Source organism: Equus caballus, chromosome 31, assembly GCF_041296265.1.
Source record: "Equus caballus isolate H_3958 breed thoroughbred chromosome 31, TB-T2T, whole genome shotgun sequence".
NCBI lineage: Eukaryota > Metazoa > Chordata > Mammalia > Perissodactyla > Equidae > Equus > Equus caballus.
The window spans coordinates 2,489,768-2,506,819 of NC_091714.1; the positions used below are offsets into that span (position 1 = coordinate 2,489,768).

General features: G+C 45.3%; 1 protein-coding gene across 36 annotated transcripts in view; it reads right to left on the reverse strand.

Moving 5' to 3' along the window:
• AFDN (afadin, adherens junction formation factor) overlaps positions 1-17,052 on the reverse strand; it is a 139,849-nt gene that overhangs the window by 16,092 nt on the left and 106,705 nt on the right. For 20 of the 36 annotated variants that reach the window (XM_070256370.1, XM_070256353.1, XM_070256363.1 and 17 more), the window contains 8 exons: positions 11,020-11,085; positions 10,734-10,807; positions 10,141-10,259; positions 8,263-8,457; positions 7,551-7,642; positions 7,032-7,217; positions 2,855-3,856; positions 600-635 (listed from right to left, as the gene is read on the reverse strand). In XM_070256370.1, the coding sequence (XP_070112471.1) occupies positions 600-635; positions 2,855-3,856; positions 7,032-7,217; positions 7,551-7,642; positions 8,263-8,457; positions 10,141-10,259; positions 10,734-10,807; positions 11,020-11,085 (1,770 nt within the window). The remainder of the gene's footprint in view (positions 1-599; positions 636-2,854; positions 3,857-7,031; positions 7,218-7,550; positions 7,643-8,262; positions 8,458-10,140; positions 10,260-10,733; positions 10,808-11,019; positions 11,086-17,052) is intronic. The other 16 variants (XM_070256380.1, XM_023632881.2, XM_023632877.2 and 13 more) reach the window with 1 other exon arrangement.

Sequence of the window (17,052 nt, forward strand, 5' to 3'; positions counted from 1 at the left end):
TGAATTTCCCCAACACCTTCCTTAAACACGTTGCATGGACAACAGAACGTGGCCTCAAGTATTTTTCACAGACAGTAAACTGTTCTGGCTGATAAAGTGAACCAAAGTCCATGGATGTCATTAAAGCAGGCACAGAACACGTGTCTGTGGGCAACCTCTCCTACTCTATCACAGACAGCTGTCCGAGACAGTGCCATCTGGCAAACAGTGGCAACACCAATTCAACTGAGTTTCTAAGAGCTGAATATTTAAAATCTCTCTCTCATGTAACAAGAATGAAACTGATTACTCTGCCAAGTTTCCTTCATGTGTGCATGTGTTTACAACTACATAAGAATAAACAGAATCAATTTTATGACTAAAATTGAGTGAAAGGTCAAAACCGTAAACAGACAGTAACACTTACAGTTAAGGGAGGAAAGCAGAGAGTGGCTAAGTCTACGAACATTCAGAGGCATGCTTCTAGAGGCGGGACTGCTGTCCTGCTGCAGGACAGCCCTAAGGACTGCTCTACTGAAAACATAAAGCCACCACCACTGAAAGAAAAAGGGAAATCAAGACAGGAAAACAGCACCAAAGGGAAAGAAACGAGGACGTACCAAATCTAGAACAGAGATTGCTGGCAGAGCAGTCTGCTGCAGGTAAGAGGGAAAAAAAGAAAGACCAGGTGTGAAGAAAAGGCTCAGTGTAGACCTGTAATCCGCCACCAGCACATCTGCGCTCTCACGCTTCGTCTGTTTCCGAAGGACCACCCCAGGAGAAAAGCAAAAACTACATACAGACTAATCTCTAGGGTTCAGAAAGAGAAAAAGGGCCACATGGTATTAAATGTTTGAGTTTCATTAAGATACATAGAAACTAAAAAAAATAAAATTTCCCTTAGCTCTCTTATTTGGAGACCAAGATATTAACATAATTAATGATAAATACAGACACTTTAAAGTAAATTTTCATAAGAAACTTTCCAAATATTATAATTCATACTAAGAGGCTTTGAAATATTCAATGTTTTAACCATTAGGAAAAACTGATAGAACTTCAGTAAAAATTTAGTCTTCACAGAAAAGAATAATTATAGAAATATCAACGCAGTTGCTAACTTTTCACTATTGTCAGGAAACTGTTACAACAATAAAAATTGGTAACGTCTCCTTCTTCACCAGAAACATCCGCTTCACCTGCAGAGTCTGAGCCGCAGGAGAGCTGAAGCCGTTCTTTCTCATGTCTGGGGCATGATACAAGGCCATGAACAGACTCAGTTGCTTTCACGCACCCACCTGCCATGTGGCCACGACGACAGCGGCCAGAGCAGAGGGAAACGCACACTGCAATGACAAGCTAACGGTTTATGTAATGGGGGCCAGACTGCTGACTACAAGGTGGAAATCTTTCAAAGAATTCTTATTTCAGGGCAATTAGTTATTCATCAGATAGTTGTTCTTTCAAATAAAATAGTTCTGATGGTAAATACAGCCGTTCTTAAGGAATTTTACTCCTGGTGACTTGGAGAATACTGATAAAGTAATGTAATAGCTAACATTTAGGCCTTCTTTTCAGAAACTTAAGTGTCTTAAGAGGGATTCTGATTGAATTTTGGGCAAAGTTATACATACATTTGGCTGAGAATATGTATATGATAAGAAGTGCGTGTGTGTGTGTGTGTGTGTGACTTTTCAGGAAAATGCTTCACAGAACAAACAGAAGAGGGGTCACACCGTGGCTCTACGTCCTTACTAATGGTCACCCAAGATTAAATTTCATCACGAGGCAGGAAGACGAAAATGTCTGACGGCACAATTTGGGTTTAGATCTCCAGTACAGACAGTGTCAGGGAAAAGCTAGAATTAGAAAGAAAATCCTAAAGACAAAAGGGTGTGCTCTTGGCTGTCTGTTCTCAGAATACTGCATTGTATAAAAAAAAAAAATCACTAAAACAGTAACATGAAATGGTCACTAGCACTCTCTGCAAATTAATACTAATAAACGCCTCTGTCAACAATTCTCGTGACAGGGTAACAAAGACTTAAATTTGGCATTCTAACCATCTATTGTACTAAACTAATAGACGTTTTACTTCTTTTATTCAAAACAAAAAGAACGGAAATTTTTTTGTAATATGGGGATATATGAATAAAATTCTAAGTTCTCAGTATCTTTATACTACCACTGAAATGTAACTGTTTATCAATTTAATAAACACCTGCTTCGTCAACCTTCTAACTCCTTTGAAGGTTCTATCTCCGGTAATGATATTAAAATCTTAACTCTGAAGTCCTGAACAGTCTCCTTTGTTACCCACCATCAGGTGCTGATGATCAAGACCAGGGGTCAGCAAATGACCTGCCACCATCTGTAAACGACACTGTGCTGGCCCCAGTGCACCCGCTGTTCGCGTCCTGCCGACACTGGCCCTTGCGCTTCAACAGCAGAGCCAGCGGTAAAGATGGAGTCTGCAGGGCCCGCAAAGCCTAAGATATTGACTATCCGGCTGTTTAAGAAAAAATTTTGCCAATCCCTGATCAAGATTATTACTGGTTATTAGCAAAGTATGGGTTATTAACTTGTTTTCTCAATGGAAGGGTTAATGAGCAGGATAAATATGAGTTTGCTAATTACAACAGTAAAGGTCTATCTGAATTGTATTTAATATTTTTAAAGTGCACGGCTCGAGAATGTTCGGCCTCCTCCCCCTGGCTCACATCTGTAGGACATCAGCTAACAGTGTACACATCACAGAACATGGGAAGCCTAGGGACCTTTTCAACCCTCGAGACCCTGGGCTCGGCCCCCGCCCCACATGCCGCCGGTGGAGGCAGGGACCACAGGGGCGCGGCCCAAGCACGCCCCCCTTTACCCTTGCTCTTCGCTCGGCCTCAAGGCGCTGCATGATCAGCATGGTATCCACATCGTCGTCTTCCTCTTCCTCATCGTCCTCGTCCTTCTGCTTCGACTCCTGGAGCCTCTTCTGGAACTGCCACTCCAGCATGAGCTTCCGCAGGCGGTCGTTCTCCTCCGCAGTGCGGTCGGGCTTGCCCTGGAGTTCCTGGATCTCCTTGCTCAGCATATCCACAATGTGCATCTGCTGCTGCTTCTCAAGCTTCTCCTTGGCGTCCCGCTTCCACGGGTCTGGAGAGAGACTGTCCCCCGAGGAGAGCTCCTCTCTGCTGACGGTGATGTACTGCAAGTCTCTGCGCTCAATCGTGCGGGGCTGCTGCTGGGGCTGCAGCTCCCGAATGACGGTCTCCTGGGGCCTCTGGAGCGTGGAGGGCTTTTCCGGCTTCATCTGCTGGACAGCCGCAGGAGGAAACTGAGCGGGGTTCAGAGCCTGGGTGCGCATCTGGCCCAGCTTTCTCTCCTGCTCCCTTCGCTTTCTCTCCCGCTCCTCCTCTAGACGGGCCTTTTCCTTCTCATACCACCGCTGATGCTCTTCTCTCTTCTTCCGCTCTGCAGCAGCCACCTGGGCAGACTGAGGTCCTAAGTGGCTGGCAGAAGGAGGGGGTGGGAGAGGCAAATCCATGGGGATTCCGTCCAACTCACTGGCATAGTGGGCGGGAGGCGGAGGGGGTGGTGGGGGCAGGTCTGTTCGAATAGGCTGGGAGACAGCCACGGGCATGGGCGGCACAGCCGCTGGCGTCTTCCAGCGCCCAGGGCCACTTTTGGTCAGAGTGGAAGCAGGGGTGCCTGCCTTGGAGGAGTGGTCCAGGTGCTCTTGGCTGGATGCACTGGAGCCCAGTGAGGAACTCTGATTTATCCACATATCACTATCAGACTTGTGATCCATAACCGCCTCTATTCGATGCCGCTCCAGCTGATAAGCTTTCTCTTCCCGGAGTTCCTCCTGGGAACGGGTAACACGCTGGAAAAGGAAAAGGCAAAGCTGTTATATTTCAGCCACTTATCAGAAGACACACATTTTCTCTTCAGGGAGAAAGAAAAAACATTAGAACTGTTAAATGAGTGTTCAGAATCGAGGCTGAGATCGCGCTATGGCTCACTGGCCGTGGAGGAACTGTTTTCCAGCGAATTCCTTATCTGTTTAAAAGAAAGAAAAGCTGTCCTTTCTTCTCTGCATCACTGGCAAAAAAGCAAAATGCACAAAAACTCAGGTACTTCATCAACTGTGCCATTCCTCATTCTTCTGTAGTCCCCTGCACGCATCTCTACTGTGGTACTATTCACATGACTGACTTTAAAAGGATGAATGTATGGGGCCAGCCTGGTGGCGCGGCGGTTAAGTTCGCAGGTTCTGCTTCAGCGGCCCGGCATTCGCCGCTTCAAATCCCGGGTGTGGACAAGGCACCACTTGGCACACCATGCTGTGGTAGGTGTCCCACATATAAAGTAGGGGAAGATGGGCATGGATGATAGCTCAGGGCCAGGCTTCCTCAGCAAAAAGAGGAGGACTGGCAGTAGTTAGCTCAGAGCTAATCTTCCACAAAAAAAAAAAAAAAAAAAAAAAGGATAAATGTATTCAGTCTAATTAGGTGAAGAGCAACAAAAATTACTTCTCTGTAGTAAAATCCTAATCATTACTAAGAGTAATTACCAAATCTTAACCATTTGACCAACCCATGACCCATCCATGAATTCTACCAGCTGACGACTGGCTTTATGAACGCTTTCATAGAGCTGTGTATAATAATGCAAGGGCAAGCCACACGCGTCCGAGCTTTCTCTGCCTCAGTCTTAGAAAGGTGTAAAACACGGCGGTATAAAGGTGCAGGACACAGACTTCTGTGTGTGTATGTGTGTGTGAGACAGAGAGAGAAATGAATATACTTCTTTTCAAAGGGCATGTGTGAAAGTGGTTTAATCAGACAGAAATGACTAACTATGATGTCTGAGTCACACATTTTTTTCCTGCCCTGTTAATCAGTAGAAATTGATGATGCAAATCTGGAAAATAAACTGTTACCCTTTCCTTAAAAAACAAACACACACCAAAAAAATGAAATACCACTTGAAAAAACAGTAGCCTGACAGGAAAACAGAACACTGACTTCCAACATTTTGCAATGGCTTTACCATGTACACAGAAACAGTTTCTTGATCACTGGGCATACGATCTTCGGGCCCCATAAAAGAATTACTAACTCCCTGCTCCTGTAGACCGACACGTTCAAGCATGGACTCCAGGCCCGGGCCTGCAGACTGCTCTCCGCTGCGGAACCAGGGGCTCGGGACCCAGGGGCTCGATGCTCCTCTGCTTCCCTGGAGCTGCGTTTTCGCTCCTGGGCTCTCATGCGCTCTCCTCCCTCCCCGGGGAAGTGCGGTCATGACTCTCAGTCATTTCAGCATCCTCACGAGCGGCCCTTCAGCTCGTTTCCTGACTTCTTCTCTAGGTATCATTTACCCAGGCTGCGAGGGGAAGCAGTCAGTAGTTATCTACTCTAACTGCCGAGGCTCAGTAATGCCGCGCCCCTGAAACAAAGCCCGTGGACTGCCTGGCCATATGGGAGGCAGATCTTCCTAAGGGCTAACACAACACGGCAGCAGAAGCAGGGCATAAAATGACTTTATTATCAAAGAGCATTTGGAGAAAGGCCTCTTCTCTAGACAACTCCAGCCTGCTCCCAGAGCCGGCGGGGTTGGGGGAGGGCATCTCACACTCCCGCAAAGACTGGGGGCTGGAGGTAATCGGACCTATCTAGGAAACAGCAGGAGGGGCCCAGGACAAGGCGAAATCTTGTGAACAACCAAGGTGTGGGACCTGACAATCACCTTCTGCCCGTAGAACACGGGGCTCTTTCTCGCCTTACTCACACTGTCTCCTGGGAACGCAGTGCCCTCTCCCTTGGCTTCCTCATCCCCTAGGCTCAGCTCGAATCGGGTCTCAACTCTGCAGCATCTGCCGGCCGCTCTAATCCAAGGGTGAGTCCCTCCCGGAATTCACTATCCAGGATGCGGATCTGTTACGTCTCCTAGACTGCATCTATTTTTTTTTTTTTTAAAGATTTTATTTTTTATTTTTCTCCCCAAAGCCCCATGGTACACAGCTGTGTTTTTATTTGTGGGTCCTTCTAGTTGTGGCAAGTGGGATGCTGCCTCAGCATGGCTTGATGAGCGGTGCCACGTCCACGTCCAGGATTTGAAGCGGCGAAACCCTGGGCCGCGGAAGCAGAGCGTGCGAACTTAGCCACTCGGCCACGGGGCCGGCCCTGACTGCACCTATTTTTAAGCATACATTTAATTCCTTCTCCCAATCTTTCACAATGCGAAGTTATCTTTCTAAAAAGAAAAACACATCTGATAATGTTCCCCAGCTTAACTGCTCAGGCTGACATCCCTTCTCCACTAGCTCGGATGAAACCCGAATTCCTTAGCTGGTCACGCAAAGCCTTCGGTGTGGCTCCGACCTGCCTGTGCAGCCTGGAGCCCCACCGCCCCTGCCCCGACCTGTGTTCCTGCCACACTGAACACCTGCGGCTCGAGCCCCACTACACGTCTCCACGCCACCTCCATTGCTCTGGAAAGCTCTCCTCTTCTGGAGCTGTAACGGGATGCAGGAGTCCCGGTTCTAGTCACACCTAGACTGAGAGACGGCTCCGTCACTCGGCGGGGATCCAGCTCCCCAGCAGCACTTACTACCCTGTTTTCCATTCACCTGCCTCAGCTCTCAACTAGACCACCAAGCTTCGTGGGCAGGGACCACGATCCCCTCTGCACTCCCAGCGGCTGGGACACCTTCTGACATGAACAAAGTGCAACACGTATCATCTGGGCTCCCATTTCTCACGCCCGGAACCAGGGACCTGCCTGACAAATTTGACTGCGGCTTCATGTTACTAACATTTCATTAATGAGAAGCTAAGAGAACAGAAGTCCCTTTTCATATTCAGTTTCTATCCTATCCCCTCTTTTTCTCAGTTAACCACAAAACCAAGAAAGAAGGAAGAAAAAAAAAGATGACCAGAGCAGTGCTGTGCTACAGAAAACATCAACTGTGTCTCAGAAACCGCTCAATTCTCACCCTGTCTAACGGGTCTATCTGTGAGGGCTGAGAAATATTTATGGACGCCCTTCTCTCTAACCTGAATTGCGGAACTGGAATGACTGCTGTCTGTGTGCAAGTGTGGCTTTTCCTCGTAACTCGGCCACTGGTTTTGAGGAGGAGCCATCCGGTCCTGGGACTTCGAGGCTGGGAAGGTGAAATACTCTCTGGTGTAGGTCTGAGTGGGGATGGGGTAGGCTTCAGGTCTGGGGGGAGGGGTCTGCTCCTGTACAACGTGAAGAAGAAAGAAAGTGAGCTTTTTGCAACTTGTACAATGGATTAATTTAATTTCCAGCAAACTGTTTTAAAATATACTATAAATATACTATATATATTTCAAAAACTGTGTTAGAAAGTAAGAGTTTGATCTTATACTGAGAATAATGAAAAACATTTATTAATTTAAAGCTGATTTACCTATTATATTAAAAATAAAAAATTCACTACTTAGGAATTATAAACCATGGTAACTTGTGGAGTGAAAATTTCAGGAGATAACGCAGGTACTCCCAGGGAAAGCTAACAGCATAGTAAGGGTGGTTGTGCTCATCTCTCAGACCTCAGTGCAGAGGTTTCCAGTAGAGACAGACGTGATCTTGGCCGTCGTTCCAGGGGCGTACGTACTTTTCCCTCCAGGACTAGGAGGCTGATCTGGAAAGAGGCAGGGAGAAGAGAGTTTACTACTAAATAAACAAACGCGATGTCACACAGGAGCTGTGCAAGGGCGCCGGCCGCCCGCCGTGCATCTTCACACTGCGGTGGGGCGGCCGGCACACAGAGAGGCGAGGCCGTGGCAGGCGAGGGCCGATCAGGCCCACTCCTTTCTCCCAGGCGCACAGAGCCCAGAGCTACCAAGTTTTATCCACAGACCAGGGACTGGCAAACATTTCTGGCAAGGGCCAGAGGGTAAATATTCTAGGCTTTGCAAAAGCTTGTATCTGCTGCTGCTTCTTAACAACCCTTTAAAAGCACAAAACCCATCTGGGCTCCTGCTGGTAGTGTGCCAACCCCTGCTGGAGATGTGATTGATCTGCCTGCCTGCGACATCCGTTGAATCAAAGGTTTGCTCACTTAGTTTCTATTTCCTGTTAGAGAATATTAGTTTGGACATCTCTCACGGAAAACACAACCCAGTGAGCCAACATATGCACGTAATGTTTCACTCTAGTAAGTAACAAACCAGAGTGGCCCTCCTCACTGGGACGGCGACAACACAGGCACTTGGATGAGAACTCAGGACAAGAGAAGGAGGGCCCCAAGGCGCCTCTTACTTGCTACGTTGGGGCTGGAGCGGTGGTCAGCTCGATTCTTCATCAGCCTGTCGTCGCCGGGCAGTTTCTTTGGTTCACTGTATTCTGCCCACGGCAGCTGCGGGCTCTCCGGTGACCCATTCTGAGCTGAATTATTGTAGAGCTCAAAACCTTCGCTCTTTGGTCGGGGTTTACCTGAGCCACGGCGATCTGAAACTGAAACCGAAGGAGGTTCAAGACCTTCATTTGTTCAAGAGTTTATTCTAAACACCCTGTTTAGTTTTAAAAGAAAGATCAAACTAAAAATATTTAAGGTTCCATACATAAGAACTTGCTTTTAGCAGAAGAAATAAGGTGATTTTTTTTTTAAAGATTTTATTTTTTCCTTTTTCTCCCCAAAGCCCCCCAGTACATAGTTGTATATTCTTCGTTGTGGGTCCTTCTAGTTGTGGTATGTGGGATGCTGCCTCAGCGAGGTTTGATGAGCAGTGCCATGTCCACACCGAGGATTCGAATCAACGAAACACTGGGCCGCCTGCAGCGGAGCGCGGGAACTTAACCACTCGGCCACAGGGCCAGCCCCAGAAATAAGGCGATTTTTATGTAAAGGTAAAATCTTTCTAAAGAATCTTTAAAAAGTTTTCAAATAAAGCAAGATTTAACTGGCACTGATGGGAAAAAGGTATTCTTTCAAAGCTTATTTTCTCATAAACTGAGCTGTTTTAAATAACAAAACTACTTTTAAAGTAACATTTTAAAACTCAAAGATAAATACACTTCCCTCACTTTTTAAACATGTATGCACTCTTTGGATCACTCAGAGCTGTCACCGTCGTGAACAGCCATCATCTGATGTGATTATTCATTCTTTGTTAGTTTCTTATCTTCTCACTTGATGACCCCGATTTATTATCTACTTTTAACACTTTCCTTCTTTGATTTCTAACTCATCATCTGGTTTGCTTCTTTTAAATAACTGCAAACTAATAAATTAGAAAACCAATACGTTAAATATTACATTATGAAAAAAAGTAAGAAGTATGCTGCGCCGAGGCCTATAATACGACCCGTGGTTTTAAGACGCTCCTTTTGTTTGCTTGTCTCAGTGAGCAGCAGGCCCAGGCCCTCGGATGCCTATGTTGGGTTTGTTCCTATCAGGTCTGGACCGCAGGCTCTGGCTTTGACGTTCCCACAACACCAACCTGCAGAGAAGTGAGCTCCGCCAGGGCCAGGCCTGGAGCACACAGCCAGGAAAGTAACCGTAAAGTATATCACGACTGAAAAGATAATGTGAGTCATGATGGTTTTTCCCTATGGTTTCTGAACCAATTTTTTAAAGCCCGAAATTTATACTCTATTTTTTTCTGAGATTTTTGATGTAGTTACAAAACCACAGTTCCCACCAACAGATTACTCTATTCAAATAATTGAGCTTTTTATTTAAAGCAAACTATATATAAAAAGAGAATCACGTCCAATCTCAGCACACACAGGACTGAAATAACTATTCACACACACGTACAAATATTCCTACTCAGTAGAGAATTCTACTTGTTCTCTCAAGACTCTACGTCCTGCATCTGCCTGTCAAAGCTGAAGGTTCATTCATCTGCTTACTCTGGCCTGAACGCCTCAAGGTGCCGGGCAGCCGGAGGCTCCCCAGCTGTCGGCACGGAGAGGGGAACCTAGTTATCCTAGGCATCTACTTAAGGAAACAGCACCTTATGTTTAAAATTGGGATAATAAAGATAAACAGGACCTACTCCGAGGGCTTCTGGGAATATTAAAAGAGCTCACGACTGTAAAGTGCCTGGCAGATGCTAAGTGGTCAGTGAGCCAGCTGCCATGGGCGGCAGTCTACAAGAGAGACGCGTTCACTGCCCCACAGCTCGTCCTTACTTCTTTGCATCATCGGGGACGGCTGATTGAGCAGGGTAGCAAGACCGTGATAAATCGCTCCTTGCTTTGCTACTTCCAGTGTCACCACGGAACTTGTTCTTGTCATGAGTTCTGCTGCCCTAGGAAGAGAGCAGTACAACTGTAAGAAGAATGAGCACAGTGCCCGCTGTCCCCACGGCAGCTGTGATGGGAGGAGGGCGGCACGTTCCACAGCCCCATCCGCTGTTCTGAGGGGCAGCTTCTACCTCCCGACACACTGCCCACCGCCCACTGCCCATTCCTGTCCTTCAAAAATTAACCAGGCAACATCTCCTGTCAGCATAGCAAGAATAGTAAGACGATATTCAGAAGTTTCAGGAAGTGCTAAGAGTATATCTTTTTAAGCTTCAAAAAAACTGCTCCAGACTAAAATGCATATTTATAATTTCCTAACAAATGAAATGTCACGTATAGTCAGAGTTTTACACTTAAAAAAAGCTGACGAGTAAGGGCCCAGCTTTTTAGCATTATTTTTTGTCTTCCAATTTCAAAATTTAACATGATACATCCCTAAAAATGCTAATATTAAGCTTTAAACAGATAAATAAAAATACCTTTCTTGAGAGAGTCCTACCAGACTTCGTCCATCCACACTGAGCAGCTGGTCACCAGCGGCGAGCCGTCCATCCTGGGCACGCCCGAAAGGCAGGTGCGTGTTGGGAGGGGGGGAAGCAAAGGGAGGTGAGAGGAAGAGGGAAGTCAGTGGTGAGCACACTTGACAAGCGCTTCTTCAGCAAACTGTAGGGAGTGCTTTACCGCTAAATGCATCATGGAACATTTGCTGTCATTTGTCCAATAGATAGGACAGCGAAAACTTACATCTTTAAAAATTATACTAACCACATCCGCAGCACCTCCTTTCACGACAGACTTGACGTAGATTCCGAGTTTATCCTGCCCGGCGCCCTAGGCGAAAACAACAAACGCCACAGTGAGACCACCACCCTTGGCAAAGTAAAACAAACACAAAACACAAAACGTGCACACAGAGAGAACTGTAACCCAAGTCCCCGTTCTTGCTTTCACATGAAAATTAGAAACATAAAAACTGTATTAATAGAATTAACACTCCATTCAGCAAATACAAAGAAACTAACAGAAAACGTTTTATGTTTCCAAATTAGGAAAAATTACTCCTAAAAACTCAATTATTAATAAATCAGCTGATGAGAAGACTAAAACAGACCTGGAACCCTCAAGGTACTTTAAGATTAGTCTGAACAGCCACAAGGGTGAGTGAACTACAAACGGCTCTCACCACGCACTGTTACTCACCCCAACCCAAAGCAACTACCCGCAGCAGTCTCGCCTTCCAGCGTTCACCTACGTCCTCTTAGACCCTTTTCCATTCACACACGTTTTTAAAAATTTGAAACAAGAAAAAACTTGGGCCAAAAAGAAGAGGGACTTAGGCAGGAAGAAATCATGCAGAAAATACTCTGCACTGCTTCAGTTTGAGGATCATAAATAAACACTGCAGCCACAAGCTCCAGTCCACACCGAATGCCCTCACTCCATCGTCACGTTGTGTCATGGAAGCACCAGGAAGTGCATGAGACAGATTTAAGTAACAGATCAACTGCTCCAGGGATCACCAGTACCCTACTGCGACATCACATCTACAACATGAAAGTCAAAATTGGATAATTTACTAGAACCACCAAAGGAAGCCACGACACGCTGAATCTCACCTGGATGTAACTGCCAGTACTCTACACCTGAGCAGATGTCTCTCAGGTCACCAACTTCAATCGTCATGAAACACAGTCACGCATTGGACAGCGATGTTTCGATAACAAGGGACCGCGTGTAGCACGGTGGTCCCACAGGATCAGTACCATAGGGCCCAGCTGTGTAGGAGGCTGTACCCCCTGGGTTTGTGTACGTGCACTCTAAGACGTTCCCATAAGGACTGAGTCGCCTAACGACGCATTTCTCAGAACACATCCCCATCATTAAGTGACGTAGACGGTATTGTGTCATAAAAGCAAAAACATAAGACGTTACCATGGGAAGTCATAAAGACAGTGATCTCAACACATCACTTAAGGGGAGCGCATTTTCTACAACACTCGGGAGCGACATGGTTTCCACCTGAAACTCTTCAGCTCTCCCTTGAGTGGACAGGACAGGTTTAAGGAGGACAGCCTGAGGGACCGACACTCTGAGGCCTCACCCTGCTCTTCCTCAGGGAAAATCCAGCAGACAGCATGGCATTGTTCTGGGAGCCTAAAACCATCTGTTAGGTACCTCATTCTGAAAAGAGCATAAAATGTCTCAATTTAAGAAAACAATTCAATTTTGGGAAGCAGCATGTTTCCAACCTCACACGGTGACGTGATCTGGGAGCTGAGCCTGTAAAGGCTCACACTGGTCAAGCCCAGGATTCCCCCGTGCGCTCCTGGCCCTCTCCACCCAGGCCTTCCGACCTCTCATCTCAAGCTCCCTCTCTGCGCCCACGTCCATGTCAACAGCCACCCTGCCGCCTCTGTGCAGATCTCCTGCCCGTCCCCGACACCCAGCTGCCTCCCGGAGGCCCCTCGGAAGCCACTCGGCACTTCCAACACAACAGGGCCACCGAGGGCAGCCGGCAGTCCCTTCCTGGCTCCTTTTGCCATGAAAAATGTCACTCAGATAGTTGCAAAGCTTCTACTTTTTTGTAAATTTGAAATTTCACAATAAAAAATACACAGCAGGCACTCAGTAAACAGCAACTTTCTGATCTTAGCATGTCACTTACAAAAGAGCACTAAACAGACCCTTCAGTGGCTTCACTTACGCCAGTACGGGGTTCCCTTGAACCTGGGGACCTAAGACGCACTGTGGGAAATGACCTCCGAGCCCTCCACTGTCCCCACTGGTTAAACCGCGTGCTCCCTCCTAGACCACCTCACAGTCATTTGTCACGTATTCCATACTTCTACATAAACTGTGATTAACTGTGTAATTCAACAATTCAGCTGTTTAAATGACAATTTCGCTCATGTCACAAACATTCACTGAACGCTCTACTGTCCTGAGCTCTGCGGACACATCCAAGAACAGAACAGACACAGCCCTGCCCTCAGGGAGCTGACGTTCTAGCCTAGATTTTCTTTGTAGCCACCAGTGAGTAACTCTGACCCAGATGCTGAAAATCTCTCTTTTTCTTTTTCCGCAAATGCTGTGTGATACTTCCTTACAGCTAGTACCCTACGCCAGATTTTTTAAAAAAGGTTCTAGAAGTTCTGACATTTTTCTTCTGCTCTCTACTTGACTGACACAAAAGCCACGCTTACTGAATTGCAGAATACCAGTCTGCAGTGCGAGTGGCACTTACCTACGCTTTCACACAGCATTATGTATTGGTAATGTAATACTGTCCTTGTGATTTAGGTAATAAAAATCGTCCTTTTAAATACAATAATCAATTATTATCATCTCTGACAAGAAAAACGTCTAGTAATAATACTAGTAATAATTATTTTCAGCAACACTGATATAAACAATAAAATACCAAATATCTATTTTAAAACTACAGATCAAGCCCTCCTCCCCCATTTCTGGTACGCAAAGATTACTATTCATAAAGAAAAAATCTCATTTATTGAGACAAACTAAAAAGAGAACTCTTTCTTTTTAAAAATAATGAAATAGAATGATATAAGAAAATAAAAGAAATACTGTTTTGCTTTTCCCTAATAAACCAAGACCCTGCATACACACTTTCCGTAGCTCTCTTCCGACTCACAATGTTCACTGTAGGAAGATGTCTGTTTCACGTTCACAATAAACCGCGGCTCCGCTGCATTATTACTGCGTGTTCTCAACCCCTTCCTTTAGACAGCTAATCACATCCTGCAGGGGAACTACTAGGCTCTATTATTTCATAATCACTCCACATTTTGGACAACTAACACATAAGCTTAAATTTAGCAGACTCCATAGGAACTGCAAATAATATTTAAATAACTTGAAATCCTATAACATTTTTAAATAGGTAATTTATTATACTATATGCAATGTGAATTTAATAAGTCTAAGTTTAAATATTCAAGTAACACTCATGTAGTATAGATAGATATCTGACAGCATCATTACCATCACATCTTTAAATAGGCAGAAGTTTACATTACACCTTTCAGAAAAACTCCGGCACACGAGGAAGCGAGGAAGCTCTCCTTCTGATTGCCCCGCCGGTCTCTCTGTCCAGCATGCCTTAGGAAAGAACCCTTCCTGAAGCATGCCTCCAACAGCGCTCTCCTGACCCAAGATGGCAGCTGCCGCCTGTGGCCCACAGGGCAGCTGCAGCCGCCTGCACAGGGCACCCACGCTGCCCAGAGCCACGCTCATGTCGAGGCCTCTCCCGCAACTCACTCTGCTCCATCAGCACCGTGCGTCCCACGTCTCCCCATTCCACCCTGTTTCCACGTTCTTGCCTTTGTTCAGGTAGTCGTCTCCACACAAAACGTCTTTCTGATGCAACGTGTCTGCCAAAATCCTTTCATCACCCGACTGTTAGGCTCACCTGCCTCTACCTGCCAACCCACTCGCCCTACCGACGTCAGACAAGATACAATCTCTTCCCCACTCATGTTCCCATGGGATTCTTGTTCCTTCTGAATGCCTACTCTGTCCTGTGTTCCACCTACTTGCACGGACAGCTCCTCCCCTACCTCCCTTCCAGAGCAGCTTCCCAAGTCACTGCCTTATAAGGCAATCACAATGTGATCAGTTCTTCACTTGAAAACTACCATGAGGAAGTCCAGAATCTTAATGAACACATTCCGAGGTTAGGAAGCAGCTGACAGATCCATTGCATATGAGTTGGTAAGATAACATTGTAAAATTACTTGTTTAAGAAGTTAGAAACCGTCCGCATTTCTGACTAGGGCACCAATTGTGCTGTTGTAGGAAGAGACGCTCAAATCCACGAGTGTCAGGTGATGGAGGATGAAATGAAAGGCATAGCATTTAAGAAACGACAGATATCATTTTATTACCTGATGGGAATTGTCTAAATTCTAAGTTATAATCACTTCTTTTAATTCCAAGTAATCTCAATTTATAATTACATCTGCTTCTCACAAAAGGCCTTTATCGGAGGAAATAAGAATTTGTGAGTGTTCAGAGACCTCAATTCAAAAGACCCATTAGCAGCCAAAAGGTCTAAGATTGGTTATAAAAATTGACGTTAAAAGTTGTTGACGATGCAACATGAAATATAATATTTTAAAAAAATACTCGGGGGGGTGTGTACAAGTAAAGAACCTGGGTCTAGAATATTCTAAGAGGTATCCAAACTTTGGTCGGCATTTGAATCTTCCAAACGCGGTCTCAACCTTGCGCTACTTGCCGGGTCAACAGCCTCTATCAACAGCCTGCTCTGCCGGCACTTCTGTGAACATGTCCCGTCCCACGGCCACCTTACCTCCCCCACGCACGTTCCCTTTCTGAGGACAAAACAACTCTACGCAAGTCCCCCCCTCCCTCCACTCTGGTCCCCTCCCGCCGCAGCTTTTTTGAATCCTGTCTGTGCTTCACGAGCAGCTGACGGTCATAAACTGGCCATAAAAACTGTAAATACAACTGCTGTCTGGAGAAATTACAGCTCCCCCAGTAATTATTTTAGAAAAACAAAACTACAGATGAATACTTGGAGATGAAAGAACTCTAAGAAACTTCTAACCACATATATATATGATTAGATATACATACATATATCAAATCAATATGGGCACTTACTTTAACCCAAAACGTCACAATCTTTGACCAACTCTAAGATGCCCCAATGTCTCAATCTGGCCATAGAGCATGGCCTGGAAGTGGGGCGGGGAGAACGACAAGCAGGATCTGCCTCACCCTGCTAGCTGCCATCTTTCCTGGGAAGAGGCCAGCAATAGAAGGCACGTGGCCAAACCATCGTCTGTCAAGCCATAACAACTCCCTCACATTATGAAGCTCTCTCGCTACCTGCCCCACTTTGTCTGAATACAAATATGAATGTTACAGACAATGATAAAAAAATTGTACACAATTTATTAACCAGAAATATTAAACCACTTATGTTTTATTACTAAACAACAGTGCACAAACTAATCTAGCTTAGTAAGACTAAAAAAGAAAATTTATTAAAATAACTCTATGAGTTCCTATTTTATTTATACATATACACACAACGTTGCAATTCATTTATGGTAATTCTACTCCTTCTGTAATTAAGAAAGGAAAATGGGATCCAGAAGTTATAGCTTTTTGCTGCTACGTGTCAATGTTTCACATCTGTCACTAAAAGAACGCAAACACAAGCTGTATCAGGACTGACCAAAAGCCAGTCAGAGGAATATAAAGAAACAGCTTTTCAGATGTTGGTGAAATGATATTAGACTCTCAAACTGTGCTGTCTGACACGGCAGCCACTAGGCCACCTGTGAGTACTGAGCCCTAGAAATGTGGCTAGTCCAAATTGAAAGACATAGTAAGTAAAAATATACCCAGATTTCAAAGACTTAGTATGGAAAAAAGAATCTAAAATACCTCATCAATGAATTATATTGACTACACGTTGAAATCATAGTATTTTGGATGTACTGTGTAAAATAAAACAGATTATTAAAATTAACGTCACTGTTTCTCTTTATTTTTTTTTAATGTAGCTAATAGAAAATTTAAAGTCACCCATGTGGCTGACACATTCTGCGGCACAGCACGGCTCCACAACCTCACGCCTTTCACAGTATGTATGTTGTTAGTACCCACAGGTACTGGCAATAAATTTCTTTCTGTGCAGATAACTGAGTAACAACAAGAGCCTACCATAACAAAACACATATGCCAACATTAGCCACCCTGATTTCCAAACACGAGAAGAGTAACCACAGCTATTGAAATTAG